The sequence below is a fragment of the Pantherophis guttatus genome, chromosome 8 (assembly GCF_059756535.1).
Source record: "Pantherophis guttatus breed Tessera chromosome 8, ASM5975653v1, whole genome shotgun sequence".
Lineage (NCBI taxonomy): Eukaryota > Metazoa > Chordata > Lepidosauria > Squamata > Colubridae > Pantherophis > Pantherophis guttatus.
In genome coordinates this window covers 29,365,990-29,382,714 of record NC_142070.1, presented here as the reverse complement: position 1 = coordinate 29,382,714, position 16,725 = coordinate 29,365,990, and the positions used below count along the sequence as shown (strand labels likewise).

Here is a 16,725-nt window from a genome sequence, read left to right as displayed (position 1 = left end):
GTGTCAAACTCAAGGCTCATGGGCCGGATCCGGCCCATGGGGACTTAGATCTGGCCCACGGGGCTGTCCTGGAAACAGTGAAGGGCCGAATCGCGGCCTCTGCCAGCAAAAATGGAGCTCAGGAGGGCTGCGTTTTCGCTGGCAGAAGGTTGCAGGAGTCCGTCCCAGCCAAAAATGGAGCTCGGGAGCCCGTTTTCGCTGGCATAGCGTTCAGGCCACCACAGGTGCCCCTGAGTAATGTCAAGCTGACCATGCCCCCTGACCACACACCGCAGCCCCCCTCAGGTCAAGCACAACCCTGATGAGGCCCTCAATGATATCGAGTTTGACACCCTGGCATAGAGCCAGGCTAACTGCTGGACCACTTTTGTTCTATTGTTTCTTCTCATCTCTCCTGAGCTAATAGAGAAGACATCCTCCACATCCCTTCTGTTAAACAATCCTACCTTGTTGGACTCTGGAGATGTAACAGCAACCACTCTATGGGACAACCTATCCCTGGAAACTGGGATGGCCCCAATCCTTTCAGCCTTCCTACAAGTGCCGAAGATCTATTTGAAAAACCAAAATCTACAGTGGCTGGCTTTATATATGCAAGAGAAATTGATCGTTATTTTGATTACAGCAATGGTTTGAGACCATTGATGATTATGCAGTGAGAACTCAGAAAAACCTGAATGGCGAAGCAAAATTGATCATTGCAGTGATATATAACCGCGTGATCCTAGCAATTTATGACTGGTCGCATCATATAACCCCGGGGTAACAAAAATGATAATAATAAAAAAGTTGGCCATTGGCCACCATAACTGGATTCACACAGCCCGTTGAAACAGAATGCCGTGCTCGGTTATAGCTCTGGCAGCAACTCGGTTTTGACTGGAATTCCCTCCCTCACCCCCCACCCCCCCACTTCCAAATTTAGAGAGGGGGAGAGGAGAGGGTTGATCCAAACGCTCCCTCGCTCGCTCTCCTTCTAGCAGTGGAGGTGGAGAGTCCCAAAGTCAGCCAGCCAGCCAGACGGAGACGGGAGGATTTACAAAGTCTTTTTGGAGGAAACGCCGCCAGAAGCCACTTCCTGCCAACTTGCGGTGCCGCGCGCCTCGAGCCCCGAACTTTCCTCGCGCCGCCTCGGACTGGAGCGGCTGCGCGGCAGGAGCGCTTCTCTTTCGGGGACGCACCAAACGGTGGGTGTATTGGAGGAAAGCGGGCGCCCCTTGGAGCCCAGGTTTCGGCGCTTTAGTTTCTGCCAGCCCGGGAGAGGCGCGAGATGGGAAGGCGGAGGAGAAGCAGCGTCCTAAAGCGAGGCTGCCGTCTCCGCACACAACCCCCCGCCCCTTTTTTTAAAAATTTTATTTTGTGGAAAGATAGTGAAGCAAAGAAGCTCTTCTGGTAGCGCCTAAACCGAAGCCGCCGAGTTGAAATGTTCTGCTTGGAGTCGGTTTAGCTGCAAAAGAGGCGGGCAGCTCTTACGCCCACCTAAAACCGGCCTCAAGTCTTGGTTTTGTCTGCAATTAGGAGAATAGACATTTCTGATTTCTGGCCAAATTCGAGAAGAACTGTAGGCTTGAATTGTATCAAGGAGCCGAGAGAGACTGGTATGGGGAGGGGGGTGCAGAACAACTGGAGAAAGGCTACCTAAGTCCTCCGCCCCCCCCCCGCTCTCCTGCCGCTGCCTTTTAAACTGCCTTCCCTCCCCCCCCCAACACCTTAAATTGCCCACCTGCGCGGATACAGGCATGTCAGAAGGTGCTTCCCTTTGATCCCACCGACCCATTACCGCTGAGATCCAACGTCCACCAGGGACAGTGTAAATGTTGAACTGAATGAGCCGTTCCCCAATTTGGAGCCCTTCAGGAGTATTGTACTACAAATCCCATCTGTCGGCCAGCAGAATGGGAGTTGCAATACAGTGTATCCGGAAACCGACACGGGTTGGATACGCAGTTAAGTTTTTGCCTTGAAGTACTGAAGTTCTCGAGCAAAACAACCTCAGATCCCTTCGAATTGGAAGGCTCTTTTTCCCCCCTTGTGAGTTAAATGGGTGGGAGGGCGGGGGGGGGTTCGTGTTTTTCTGTGAAATGAACACATTTCAAAGAAATGTGAAAAAGTAAAAGTAAAAAATGTGATTCTAATGCCTCCTCCTTCCTCTTAGGCATTTGTCTCTAAGCTGGAACAGCACAAAAATTATGTGATCTGTGAATGTCTTTGACTTCAATGAATTTCTGTATAATAATGTGTTTAGTCAGTTAATGTGTTTATTCAGAACAATTTTATTATGTCAAAATATGTTTGCATTCTGGAGTTTATAGAAACTTCAAAAGAAATAAATCCATTGCTTAGCCAAATAAAAAAACCCCATGTGCCTGGATTTACATCAGTCAGTATTTTAGTTCTAAAGAATAAATCTATTTAATTTGAATGCAACTCCAAAAATCACATACAAATTTAGTTGACATCCAGAAATACATGAACTAGCAACTACATGATAATTATAACAACTAGTTTACAGTTTGAATAGCTTTAAGTATAAATTAAATCCATTTAAATTTTGTTTTTGCTCTAGTGCTGCTCTACACTTTTTGAAGTATGGTCATCAACACACTACCAAAAGGTTAGTTACGAGTATTTACTGCTGTCAAAGTTGCACACCTTTGATTTAGCAGTAAATATCACATCATTCAATTTTCAACCATTGTCATTATTGGTTTTGCTAAAATATTTTGTTAGATTAAATTAATTTTAGATTAGAATAAGTTTGATTTACTTTTCAGTGTATACCTTACATGGGTACAACTAACATTCAGAAATTAAGTTCTAAGCAGGCACATATAGCTGTATTGTGTACTGTGGCAAAATAGTCGTGTCTTAAAATCCATTTATTTCAGTGGGATTTAAATCAACTAATTTTTATTGAATTTAATATCTTTAAGACAGTAATAGTTTTATTAAAGCCAAGACAACTCAACTTAAAATATAGCCAATGTGTTGATTAAGGAGCAAGTTCAAGTTTCCTCAGCCATTGAAGCTCACTGAGGTACTTTCGTTCACTCACTCTCTGTCAGACCACCTGCCTCCCTGGGTAGTTGTGTGGTAAAATTGGAGTATAAAATGCACTGTAAATACCTAGTGCTCCAGAGAAAATATGGGATATAAGTCAGGGTTGAAATGCTGCTGGCTCCATCCGGCTCGCGGGAGCTGGTAGCATTGACAGCGGGTGGTTCGGAGAACCGGTAGCGCCAGTGGCGGGAGGCTCAGCCTCTCCCAAACCACGATGTCATCACGTCCCAGTTTGACCATCTGCGCATGCGCAGGTTTGTGCATGCGCAGATGATGGTGCACACGCAGACAGCGCAGCGCATGCACATCAGTGAACCGATAGGAAAGGTAAGTATATTTCACCCCTGGCATAAGTCTAAGAAATAATAATTTAGGGTTATCAGATCATTGTTGCAAGGATATAGATAACCATTAGATGGAGGCAACGGTACATAGAACCATTTTTCTTCCATTTAGTGGCATAGGCATAAAGAAACTAAGGATGAAATGTGTCATCAGAACACAAATACCATGATTTATATATTATATGGATGCTGTAACCCAAGTATATAATTGCATGGTGTCAATATTGTAGATGTTGCCCGCTATGAGTCCTTATGATGTTTGCATCCGTTTAAAATGGAGGCATAAACATATTGCCTTAGAAACAAATGCAACAATGTATTCGTTCTGAATGAATTTGTTCTGTATTATAATTATTTAAGCAAACCAAAGATGGAGTTTACTGAATACTATTTAGTTTTCTTTAGTTAGCAGTACTGCAGCAGTATAGAATATAAGTAGAAATTCAGCACCCTGTTGAAGAAAGTTGTCTTAGACGCAGTTCCTAGAGAGAGAACTAGAAAATAGAAAGAGATCACAATAGACACCCACTACTTCTGTCCAAAGAGCTTGAATAAGTAAAAAAGAAAAAAAAGCACTTCCTATATGAGCCCATAACTGTGGAACCAAGACTATTATGGATTAGGCAAATAGAAAGAATAATTGGATGTTATTAGGGAAGACGGGAAGTTTCTGAAGAAGTACTATGCAAAATACAGTGGCTCAGAACATGGATTGTTAGGAAGAGGGAAATGGTGAAGGAAAGGCAGTTGATCACATTAAAAATTTTCTGTTGTATGCGAATGTCAGCAAATAGGAATAATTTTCCACGCTTACTTCTTTAGATCGTAACTATTGGCACTGAATCAGAAATTGTAAAGCTAGTAATATACTAAAATGATCCATTTGAACATGAAACCCTGATTAGGGTCACATGAAAGTTATCCCATGCATTATATTGAATCACCTTTCTATAGGTTGCTCTGGAACTAGATCCTGAACTTACATCTCTGAAGTAAGTCATTTTTCTGAAGTGAGGCAAAATTTCTGTTGCTAAATGAAAAAATTGTGAAGTGAATTTTGCCCCATTTTATGACCATTCTTGCCACAGTTGTTGAGTGAACCACTGCAGTTGTAACTTAGAAACACAGTTGTTAAGTGAATTGGCTTCTTCGTTGACTTTGCTTGTCAGAGTCTCAAAAGGGGATCACATGCCCCTGGGACATTGCAACCGTCATAAATATGAGTCCGTTGCCAAGCATCTGAATTTTAATCATGTGCCCATGGGGATGCTGCAACAGTCTTAACTGTGAAAAACGGTCATAAGTCAGTGCCATTGTAACTTTGAACGGTCACTAAATGAACTGTTAAGTGGAGGACTACTTGTAATTCAGGATATTGAAGACAGCTTAAACTTGTAATAAAGCTAAATATTCATTTGAACTGCTTGAATTCTTGATTTCCCATGCTTGACATTTTTGTTTTCTGATTATCTATTTTCAAAGTAAAAATATTTCTCTTTTTTTTTAAATTAAATAGAAGCTTTGATTACAATGCTAATACTACAACATAAATATTATTTTTCTTTGTAGGTTTTTAAGTAAAACATATTTTATTGATTTGGAAGATTTAAAAATGGAAACATTTCATTTTTGGATAATCTTGGGACTTTTTGTAACTGGATCTGTCATCAGTGAAGGTTCAGAAAGAGACTTTTCCAGCCTGAATGACTCTGGAATCTCTGCCATAGAAATGGAAGATAAATTAATTATTCCTGCCAATCATTCCAACACTAGCGAGAGTAATTGTCTAAAAAGTCCCAGAATGACTAATACTTTTAAACATATCAATACAGTAATTTCTTGTGCAATATTCATCATTGGGCTTGTTGGGAATGCAACTCTTCTGCGGATAATCTATCAGAACAAATGTATGAGGAATGGACCTAATGCATTGATAGCCAGTCTGGCCTTGGCAGATCTCATCTACATCATCGTAGATATTCCTATCCACGTATATAAGGTAATATGCCATAATGCTTATGCTTCTTATAATTTTTACAGCATAATAATGTGTTACAATAGTAACATAAATAATCATTGTCTGTTTTTATGGCTGTTGGAAGACTACATGTAAACAAACTTTTTATATGAGACAGACTTTTAACACTTTTAACAAATGAACAAGTGAACTTAAAATTGTGGTTGGGGTGGAAATGAAAAGATGTGGCATATGTGATACCTGTTTTTCATACATGTTAACTGACATCCAGTATATACATTTTCTTAAATGTGGGAGAATGTATAGATATGGTTAGTATTTAGTCTGTGGCAAATAAGTTACTTGCATTTCACTATAAACATAATAGTGTTTCAAATAAAGTGAGTTATTTAATATTAGTTAAGAAAGTACTTATAACCGGTCTTTTTTAGAACAGAGCTTTCTATGGTAAGAAATGTATGCAAATCATTTCTTAACTACAAAACAAACAATACACTACCTTATTGTTGTGCACAGAGTGAAACAGCTTGGAGAGAACAAGCAGATGGTGAGGGATCAGTTCTGTATTTGACTAATGTTACTGATGTCTTGGACACATTTCAGTCTATTTAGTAACAGTTATTTAATTATTTTCTTTCTGTATCGCTAATTGATTTCATAAGATGGTGCTAAATGTCATTGATTTTTTGTTATTGTGTTATACAGAGCTTACAATTTTATCTATCATGCTATTTAAAACATATACAACAATTCTGAATGTTCATGGGATGTGATTATCACAATGGATGATATTCAGATGATTCACTTCCATACGTCAGAATTTAATATAATGAGGGAACATCTTTACAATTATGCTGTCAAGTTGGAAAAGGTGGTTTGGATTTTTTTTTTCATTTTTAAGTTTTCCACCTTTATTTTTCAACAAATATCCCATATTTTTTCTTCGCGCACACAGACTTTTAGCTTTCTGTTTTTTAATTCACTAGGCTGGAAGAGGCAGCAATAATTGCACTTCTTTCTTTCTTTCTTTCTTTCTTTCTTTCTTTCTTTCTTTCTTTCTTTCTTTCTTTCTTTTTCCTTCCTTCCTTCCTTCCTTCCTTCCTTCCTTCCTTCCATCCATCCATGCAATGGAAGAGTTAGGTGGACAGTAAAGCACAGTTGGAAGTGATATGATTGTTTCTTGGGCTTTGGAGCTTGGAAGAAAAGAAGAAGAAAGGAAAAACACTGCATACTATATAGCCCTTGCTGATGGCATTGTACAGTCTAAGGAAACTTCAAAGTTGCAGAACCTTAAACTAAGATCTGTTTCACAACAATAATAGTTGAGTTGGGGCTTTGTACTTGTTGCCTTTTAGAGTCATAATGTATCCCTGTCTAAATGCTTAGTGACATCTAGTATGAAACTATTTGAGTAGGGCAATTACCGGTATTTGTAAGTTTGGAATTTTTTTTAGGATTTATATATAATTTGTTACTTAATGAACTAAGGCTCATCATGATTTCTTTGTGATTTCTTTCTTTTGTTTGTATCTTTAAAAAAATTATGATTTATGGATGAAATAAAAACTGAATACATTTGTGACTGTATAAATAAAGTCAATATAGGAATCTAGTGTAGGATAATTAAATATTGCTATTTAGAAAGCAGACATGCTAAAAACCATACAGCAGATCTGTAGTTGGAAACAATATCATGGGACAAAGAGAAATCCTTTCTCCTGTAGAAAAATAGTATACAGTAGTAAACTTCCTAAAATAGAAAGTTTAGCCTCTGACCAAATTTTAGAGATGAGATCAATATTGAAGGAATTTTGTATTTATGTAATTCTAAATTGAATCAGAATTACATGGAGAGGGAAAGGATTCAACTCTCTTTTATCATGGACTTGTCAAATCAACAGTTCTTACAAATATTTTTAATGAATAAAAGAGATGTATATTAACAGAATCATTGGCTTAATGTAGAACATAGCATGCTTGCTTATTGTAAAAAGTTTGTTACTACAGAAGTATCTTTAATACTTATGTGATACAGTATAATTAATGAGATTTTTAACATTGCTTTTGTTAAAACACAGATCAACTATGCAAAAACTGGATTGTATGAAAATTGATACTTTATTTACTCTATATAATAAAATGATAAACTTCACTATTCCGAATCTTCCAAATATATTTATTTTAAACACACTGTAAATAGTGTGTTCTAATTTTCATACAGTACAAAGTTTTGTAGTTTCCATTTACTTTTCTTTTTTGAGCAATGGATATCTAATCAATAAATAATTATAACCATATTCAATTTCTAATATTTATTTCATAGCTTTTTTCATTTGTGTGGCCAATGAAACTGTTAACTATTTTAGCTATGATGAGTCCGTCTATTTTGTATAAAGAATGTGGTAATCTTTGTTTCAAAATAACACTTCCAAGTTATCAGAACTGGCATGTTGTAGTTCTGATTTATGATGTGTTCATGTCCAAGTCTGAAATTAGCTGAAAATGACTTGAAGTGCTGGGAAGCGTTTAAATTATTTTGTATTACTAGACAAAATTACTAGACAAAATTGTTAACTTGATTTCAGTCTTTCCATTTCTTTCTGCCATTTCTTAGACCTTACAGTTTAGGAACTTAATGGTTATTCCCCCAGATCTTCCAAAACTGAAGACTGGCTTCTGGTTTTAGGACCTTCCTATAGTTTCATTTGTTTGCATGAGGTTTTGGCTGTAATGTAGATTGTTTTCTTTATAGAACATGGTTCCCTCTGCAGTCCTCTGGGTTTTCCCCAGTATGGAAAGGAGAAAATTTTTAACTGCAGTCCGCTGATTGGGCATGCACATTTTTTGGCTTACAGGCTTTAGCTTTTATGGATGTTGAAGGAAATAGCCTAAAATCTCACTGTGGCAGGAAGATCGAGGAAGGAAGACAGAGCCTTGGTAGTACAGTGGTCTAAAGCACCCTGTTATTAAGCTGGTTATTAAGACCAGATGTCTGCAGGTTCGAATCTCGCCAGGCTCAAGGTTGACTCAGCCTTCCATCCTTTCTAAGGTAGGTAAATTGAGGACCCAGTTGTGGGAGCAATAAGCTGACTTTGTATAAATATACAAAAGGATGAAGGCTATTGCTTAGCGCATTGTAAGCCGCCCTGAGTCTCCGGAGAAGGGCGGCATATAAATCAAATTAAAAAAAAAAAGATGGGATATTTTGAAAAGGGAAAGGCTATTGCTCCTCAGTTCTGGGATATCTACTACGAGAAAAAGTCTCCTAAACCTTCACTGAACTGGTGACAGTTTAATTAGTTTCCAATTAGCATTAAAAAGGCTGAACTAAAGTATTACTTGGATAATATGTGTTCTATTGCATCTCTCTTTTAGTTTTTATTGTTTGAGAGTAATTCTTTCTTTCTTTCTTTCTTTCTTTCTTTCTTTCTTCTTTCTTTCTTTCTTTCTTTCTTTCTTTCTTTTTGGTTGCAGAGATTTGTTTAGAGACAAAAAGTAAAACCTAATCTCTCTTGCCTTATATTGATGTATTTTGTTGCTTTACAGAATATTTCTCTGCCTGGTTCAGTTTATGTATTGCAACTAAGAAATAAGATTTTTAAAGGTAGCATTGTGGATTAATTAATGTAATGGCTTCTTTTCCTAAACCATGGGTCTGCAACCTTAAACACTCAAAGAGCCATTTGGACCCATTTCCCACAGAAAAGAAAACACCGAGAGCCACAAAACCCTTCCTATGCCTGACTATTTCTTGAGCGGCCACAAAACTAGCATATGTAGTTGAATTAAACGTTCTGTTTTCTTCTGAAACTTTTCTTTTCTTGGATTTATCCATGGTTGGCCTACCAGGGGTTGAAAAGCTCAATAAATTGCGTGCCGGCGGGTGTCGCACATTGGTGGTTGTGACGCATATTTAGAGTGCCAGGGAGCCGCAGCAGAAGGGTGAAAGAGCCACATGCGGCTCCAGAGCTGCAGGTTGTTGACCCCTGTCCTAAAACAAGAATACTTCTTTAGTATGTCTTAATCTGGCAATTGTTCCAGTAAATTCATAGACATTTTATCATTCAGACATTGAATCAAATTCGGAAGAGTCTTGTAACTGTCATCTATTCTATCTGTTGCCCAATCCAGGAATTGAGAGCTAAACTATACAACTTTTTCTTGAAGGCCTGCAGATGAGTTAACACATCATTCTGTTAATTTTTTTGTCCCATTGTCCAACTGCTTCTACTGTTAATAGCTTTCTGCCAATGTTCAAGCAAACTCATTAATACTAGTTGAAAAAGTAGTATCCTTTGCTTTCTTGTATGAGTTATAGCTGCTCAGGTATTGAAAGTAACATTATCATCTACATTATATTTTATTATATGTTATATATATTTATATAATAATAAACATATATTATATGTACATAATGTACATGGCTCTTCTTTGTTTTCATTTGACTTTTGTCTTTGGTTTTATTCTTTTCCTTCCCAGCTTCACTCTTTTTCTTTAGGAATTATCTTAATCAGTTTTTTCCCCCTTCTTTGCCTTTTTCCCCCACCAGGCCAAAAAGAACATCTCTACTTATTTTTATTCATGGACTTTACAGATTAGTAGGATTGTGCAAGTCTTAAAATTTCCAAAGAGATAACTTGGAACAGAGAGTTTGAATTATTATAAAGCACCATCTGAGAAAGATGCTAGAGCATATAATAACGAAATTGTTTTGAAATTGTTTAGTTTGGTGATTTCTTTAGTGGATTGTGGAAATAATTTCTTTATATTCTGATTAGAAGGCTGATTAAGTATGAGTTGCATGTACAATTATTAGGTGAATGCACAAGTGTTTGGAAAACCACAATTTAAGTGATATCTTATTAAACTGGAGTGATATAGCAAGTATTCCATGAACTGGTGTGATATATCAAAGTTATAAGATTTCCTTTTGGGATATTTTCAACATTTTCATTAATGATTTAGATGAAGAGATAAAGATATAGTTTCAAATTTGTAGATGGCACAGATTACAGAAGTAGGTAAAAATGGTAGATAAATTTAGAAGAGGTTAGTGCAGGTTCTTTATCAGAAAGGAAAATAATATGGCCAGCTGCTGTTATCTGGCCTTGTAAAAAAAGCTGTTGGAATAGTAGATTATCCACAACATGAATAAACATTGTAACACAGATTTTGGAAAAGAAGTTTCCAAATAATAGTTATTCATAGAATTCTTAATTGGTCAGAGCAACCTTGAGTATTATGTTCACTTTTATCGGTATCAGAGGAATTGGAAGAGATGCCAAGAAGGGCACTGAGGATGATTGGGATTGGTTATTATAGCATATAGAAGAAGCATATTACATTTCTTCAGGTAGCTGAAAGGATGTCATGCACAAGGTCAAGACCCCATTTCAATTAGGCCAGGGTGCAGGACATGGAATAAAGTTATTTACGGCAATTAAAAGCAATTTCCAATTAAGTGTTATAAAAAATGAACCACATGTAAATGAGGTGGTAATATCCTTTTTGCTAGATGTATTTATGCAGAGGTTGGATATCCCTCTGTTTTTCTTCATGAACTTGCATTGCCAGGGGATTCCACTTAATGATATAAATGATCCCTTTGGAGAATGATCTTTGTGAACATTTATATCTTAATTAATATTTGATATTGACGTAAACTTGCCTTTCTTTCTATATACCACTTTTCAATATCCATTTCCTTTCTTAACCGAGTAGATTTACTTACACTATAAATTAAATTTTTTGCAGCATTCTTTGAAAGTAAATTGAACTCTAGCTGACCGAAGTTTTGGCATAAGTACAAACTTTCAGCTTTGTTTGGAAATACATTTAGATATATATGTCTTGGGCCAGACTTCTATCCACATGGTTCCTATCAACTCATGGGGGTCTTTTCTATCCCACTGACACAAATTTTAGGTCACTTTTCCTGATTGTATGCATGCATTTAGAAGAAAGACAATGAATGTGTGCACATGTAAAAACTATCTTGAATGTTTTCAAAAAACATTTGTGTGAGTATGTGAATATAGATCATAAGGAGATTCCTGCTGCATGAGACCACAAACCTATCTAACACAGCATTTTCAGTCACTCAGTGGCCAACTGAAAGTATTTGAGTCACTCGTGGTTAAATGGCATATAAAATTAATTATTACTATTATTGTGTTTGCATGTACTGTCAGCCAGATAGTTAGACTGGATTTGGCATTTTTGTTCAACTATACAGTTCTTCCCAAGAACCTGATATAGACAGATGTTATGTACACAACAATGTGAGATCACAGCTGCCAGTTCTCTAGCTGACATTGTCCCTCATATACAGTCAGGTCCAGAAATATTGGGACATCGACACAATTCTAACATCTTTGGCTCTATACACCACCACAATGGAGTTGGAATGAAACAAACACAATGTGCGTTAACTGCAGACTGTCAGCTTTAATTTGAGGGTATGTACATCCAACTCAGGTGAACGGTGTAGGACTTACAGCAGTTTGCATATGTGCCTCCCACTTGTTAAGGGACCAAAAGTAATGGGACAGAATAATAATCATAAATCAAACTTTCCCTTCTTAATACTTGGTTGCAAATCCTTTGCAGTCAATCACAGTCTGAAGTCTGGAACGCATAGACATCACCAGACGCTGGGTTTCATCCCTGGTGATGCTCTGCCAGGCCTCTATTGCAGAACTGAAGAACTGTCTTCAGTTCCTGCTTGTTCTTGGGGCATTTTCCCTTCAGTTTTGTCTTCAGCAAGTGAAATGCATGCTCAATGGGATTCAGGTCAGGTGATTGACTTGGCCATTGCATAACATCCCACTTCTGTCCCTTCAAAAACTCTTTGGTTGCTTTTGCAGTATGCTTTGGGTCATTGTCCATCTGCACTGTGAAGCGCCGTCCAATGAGTTCTGCAGCATTTGGCTGAATGTGAGCAGATAATATTGCCCGAAACACTTCAGAATTCATCCTGCTACTTTTGTCAGCAGTCACATCATCAATAAATACAAGAGAACCAGTTCCATTGGCAGCCATACATGCCCACGCCATGACACTACCACCACCATGCTTCACTGATGAGGTGGTATGCTTAGGATCATGAGCAATTCCTTTCCTTCTCCATACTCTTCTCTTCCCATCACTCTGGTACAAGTTGATCTTGGTCTCATCTGTCCATAGGATCTTGTTCCAGAACTGTGAAGGCTTTGTTAGATGTTGTTTGGCAACCCTAATCTGGCCTTCCTGTTTTTGAGGCTCACCAATGGTTTACATCTCGTGGTGAACCCTCTGTATTCACTCTGGTGAAGTCTTCTCTTGATTGTTGACTTCGACACACATACACCTACCTCCTGGAGAGTGTTCTTGATCTGGCCAACTGTTGTGAAGGGTGTTTTCTTCACCAGGAAAGAATTCTTCGGTCATCCATCACACTTGTTTTCCATGGTCTCCCAGGTCTTTTGGTGTTGCTGAGCTCACCGGTGCATTCCTTCTTTTTGAGAATGTTTCAAACAGTTGTTTTGGCCATGCCTAATGTTCTTGCTATCTCTCTGATGGGTTTGTTTTGTTTCTTCAGCCTAATGATGGCTTGCTTCACTGATAGTGACAGCTCTTTGGATCTCATCTTGAGAGTTGACAGCAACAGATTCCAAATGCAAATAGCACACTTGAAATGAACTCTGGGCCTTTTATCTGCACATTGTAATTGGGGTAATGAGGGAATATCACACACCTGGCCATGGAACAGCTGAGAAGCCAATTGTCCCATTACTTTTGGTCCCTTAACAAGTGGGAGGCACATATACAAACTACTGTAAGTCCTACACCGTTCACCTGAGTTGGATGTACTTACCCTCAAATTAAAGCTGACAGTCTGCAGTTAACGCACATTGTGTTTGTTTCATTCCAACTCCATTGTGGTGGTGTATAGAGCCAAAGATGTTAGAATTGTGTCGATGTCCCAATATTTCTGGACCTGACTACATCATGTTCTTCCCAAGAACCTAGAATGTGATAATGTTCTAGCATAATATATTTGTGGATCCAAGCAGTACAGTTCTTTTTGTAATTGATTGATGGAAATTTTGACGATGCACAGATTTTCTAACTGTTGTCCCAGATTTTTTAATATGGCACTCAGGTGCTGATTATTCTGTAATCTTTCAGTTTTGATTTTTAGCTCTTGACACTCTGTTATTTAGCATGTTATTAAACAAAACTTGATAAGTTTTGATTAAAATATCCCACAATATTTTAATCCACTCATTCTCAACTACTTTTTCAATGTTATGTTCCCTCCAATTTTTCATTACTGGCGCATTTACTGGAACATTTTACAAATGTTCCAGTAAATCATTTGGGTGACTTGTTATGTTGTTTATAATCAGCTTCAATCTTGCAGGAGCTGATGATATGATCTCCTGTTTCTACATTTAGTATTAGCAGATGTTCTAACATTACTTGTCCGCATTCACATAATCTATACCACGTATGGTTTATAAATCCCTACCATATATCATCCCTTACATTTGTTCCAAGATGAAAAGCCCCAAGTTCTGTGGCCTTTTCTTTTAGAAAAGAAACTGCTACCCCCTAATCATGTTGTTTGTATCATTGTACGAACGGTCTTTTTTTATCCTTTCTAGCTCTGTACTACCCTTCTTAAAATTCAGTGACTGGAACTATACACAATACTCTGAATATGGTCACCTTATAGTCTTGTACTAAAACATTGTTATATTAGCAATTACCAATATGTTTTCAATTGACTTCCTGATTGAAATTCGTTTCTTTCTTTCTTTTTTTTTTTTTTGCTTTTTTACAGTAATTGCACAAGGGATGGTATTTTCAATAAATAGAGTCCATAATAACTCTTAAGATCTTTTTTCCTAATCAGTCACAGCCAGTTCCAATCCCATGCAGAAAGAAATGAAAGCTGAGATTCCAAGAAATTAAATAGTAGGACATATTTTACTTATTGCAAAATAGAGAACAAAATGTAGCACTATATTAAAGGTGACAGAATGCTATAGTCTGGATTAATATGCTTCTATTACAATTCCTTTGAATCTTATTTTTTCCCTAAGAGTTCATTTTTTCTACTCCCTCAATTTTATTATTTTCTTTTCAAATACTTGATGCCTTGCAGAAACCTGTAAATATTCATTCCTTACAGTGCTTGTTTCCTGTCCCTTTAAAAATTTTGTATGTGTGTGTGTATTCTTAGAAGGTTGTGCTTAATTTGCTGATTGCATGCTCATATAGAGATGGTACTGAACATAAACAGTGGTAAAATCCATTTTTTTTTACTATCGGTTCTGTGGGCATGGCTTGGTGGGCATGGTGTGGCTTGGTGGGCGTGGCTTGGGCATGACAGGGGAAGGATACTGCAAAATCCCAATTCCCACCCCACTCCTGGGGAAGGATATTGCAAAATCTCCACCACACTCTGGGGCCAGCCAGAGCCGGTATTTGCTGGTTCTCTGAACTACTCAAAATTTCCGCTACTGGTTCTCCAGAACCTGTCAGAACCTGTTGGATTTCACCCCTGAACATAAGGTTTGGCAATTAGATCACACTTTGGATACTTTATTTTGATACAGAAAGGAGAGAAAAGTTTAAAGTAACTGTGTCAGGGTATTTTTATTTGCTTAATCTGTGATGATATCATTTATAGAAGTTTTATTTGGTCTTCATTTAGTCTTTAAAATATGTATTGGACTTGATATTTTTTTTTATTCTGTTAATTTAAAACATTTTGATTGTTTAACCTGCGAAGACCCAGGCTGTCACCAAAATCAAGAAGACTGTGTTACGTGACCTCCTCTTTGTTGACGACTGTGCCCTGATATGCTGGATCAGAGCAGGAAATGCAAGCCACAAATTCGCAGCAGCATGTGACAACTTCAGCCTCCTCATCAACATAAAGAAGACCAAAGTGATGTATTAGCCAGCTCTGAAAGCCCAACACCAAGAGCCCACCATTACAGTGAAGGGACAAAAGCTGCAAGCAGTGGACCAATTTACATACCTTGGCAGCACCCTCTCCCGCGCAGTGACAATTCACATTGAGGTCAACTGCAGAATCGCCAAGGCAAGCTCTGCATTTGGCAGACTACTGACCAACGTGTGGGACCACCATGAAATAAGCCTTGCTACAAAACTCAAAGTCTACCAAGCAGTAGTGCTAACTACCCTGATGTATGGCAGTGAGATGTAGACTGTATAGAGGAGGCACCTAGGCAATTGAACCACTTCCACATGACCTGCTTCCATAGAATTATGAGGATCCGGTGGCAGGACAAGGTGCCAGACACAGAAGTCCTCTCCAGAGCAGGCCTGCCATCAGTTCACACCCTGCTGATGAAAGCCCAGACACACTGGGCAAGCCATGTTGCATGGATACCAGACCATTGCATCAAGGAAACCGATTGCATGGGGGACAAAGGAAGCGATACAGGGACACATTGAAAGCCTCCTTCAAGTCCCTGGATATCGCCACCACCTCCTGGGAAATCCTGGCACAAGATTGATTGACATGGTGCACGCTGATCCACCAAGGCTGCCAGACATCAGAGGACAGAAAAACAACCATAGGACAAGAGAAGCGAGCACTCCGCAAAGCCAGAGCTGCAAATGCTGCAACAATGGTGTCCACACATGTCTGCCCGACATGTGGCAGAACATTTCATGCCCATATAGGACTTACCAGCCACCTGCAGATATATCATGGATAGCCCACAACCTGTTAGATGTCAAAGTCTTCTTCGAACACAATGGACGAAAATCATCAAAATATGTATTGGACTTGATTTTTTTTATTCTGTTAATTTAAAACATTTTGACTGGGTTCCAGCTTAATGCTAAAACATTTTCCCCTATAACCTTGGTTTATAGAATAAATTATTAAACTATATGCTGGTTTGTAGGGTCAATCTACTACAATACAGTATAATGTGTGTAAGTAGAAGAATATTTGCATTCACTTAAATTAAAATTAGTACTTACTGTAAGAATTTTTTCTGGTTTTCTAACATGAAGTTTTTCTGAGGTTCATGTGCAAACAATAAGTCACTTTTAGAGAATTCATCCAAGTGAAATTTCTCAGCATTTGCGTCTTGTTTGGCAGAATGAAAAAAACAAGGTTAGAGGGCTCAATAAGTTGTAATTATCTGGTCAGTTTTCCTGAATTCCAGAAGCAAAGCCTTAAAATATTTGAAAGTTTCTGGTTTCCATTTATAAATTTGGGATCAGAATTGTACTATGCAAAACATTATTCAGCAAATTTGTTTTGAGAAATATAGTTTCAAAACTTTAATAAAGATATGTATTATTTAATGG

General features: G+C 38.0%; 1 protein-coding gene across 3 annotated transcripts in view; it reads left to right on the top strand.

The window, feature by feature from the left end:
• Positions 1-911: 911 nt before the first annotated feature.
• The window catches only part of EDNRA (endothelin receptor type A), a 39,089-nt gene continuing 23,275 nt past the window's right edge, over positions 912-16,725 (top strand). The window contains exons 1-3 of one of the 3 annotated variants that reach the window (XM_034401386.3): positions 912-1,187; positions 2,567-2,614; positions 4,974-5,403. In XM_034401386.3, coding sequence (XP_034257277.1) covers positions 5,017-5,403 — 387 coding nt within the window. In that variant the 5' untranslated portion in view covers positions 912-1,187; positions 2,567-2,614; positions 4,974-5,016. Of the gene's footprint in view, positions 1,188-1,923; positions 2,032-2,566; positions 2,615-4,973; positions 5,404-16,725 lie in introns of those variants that run through there. The other 2 variants (XM_034401387.3, XM_034401388.3) reach the window with 2 other exon arrangements.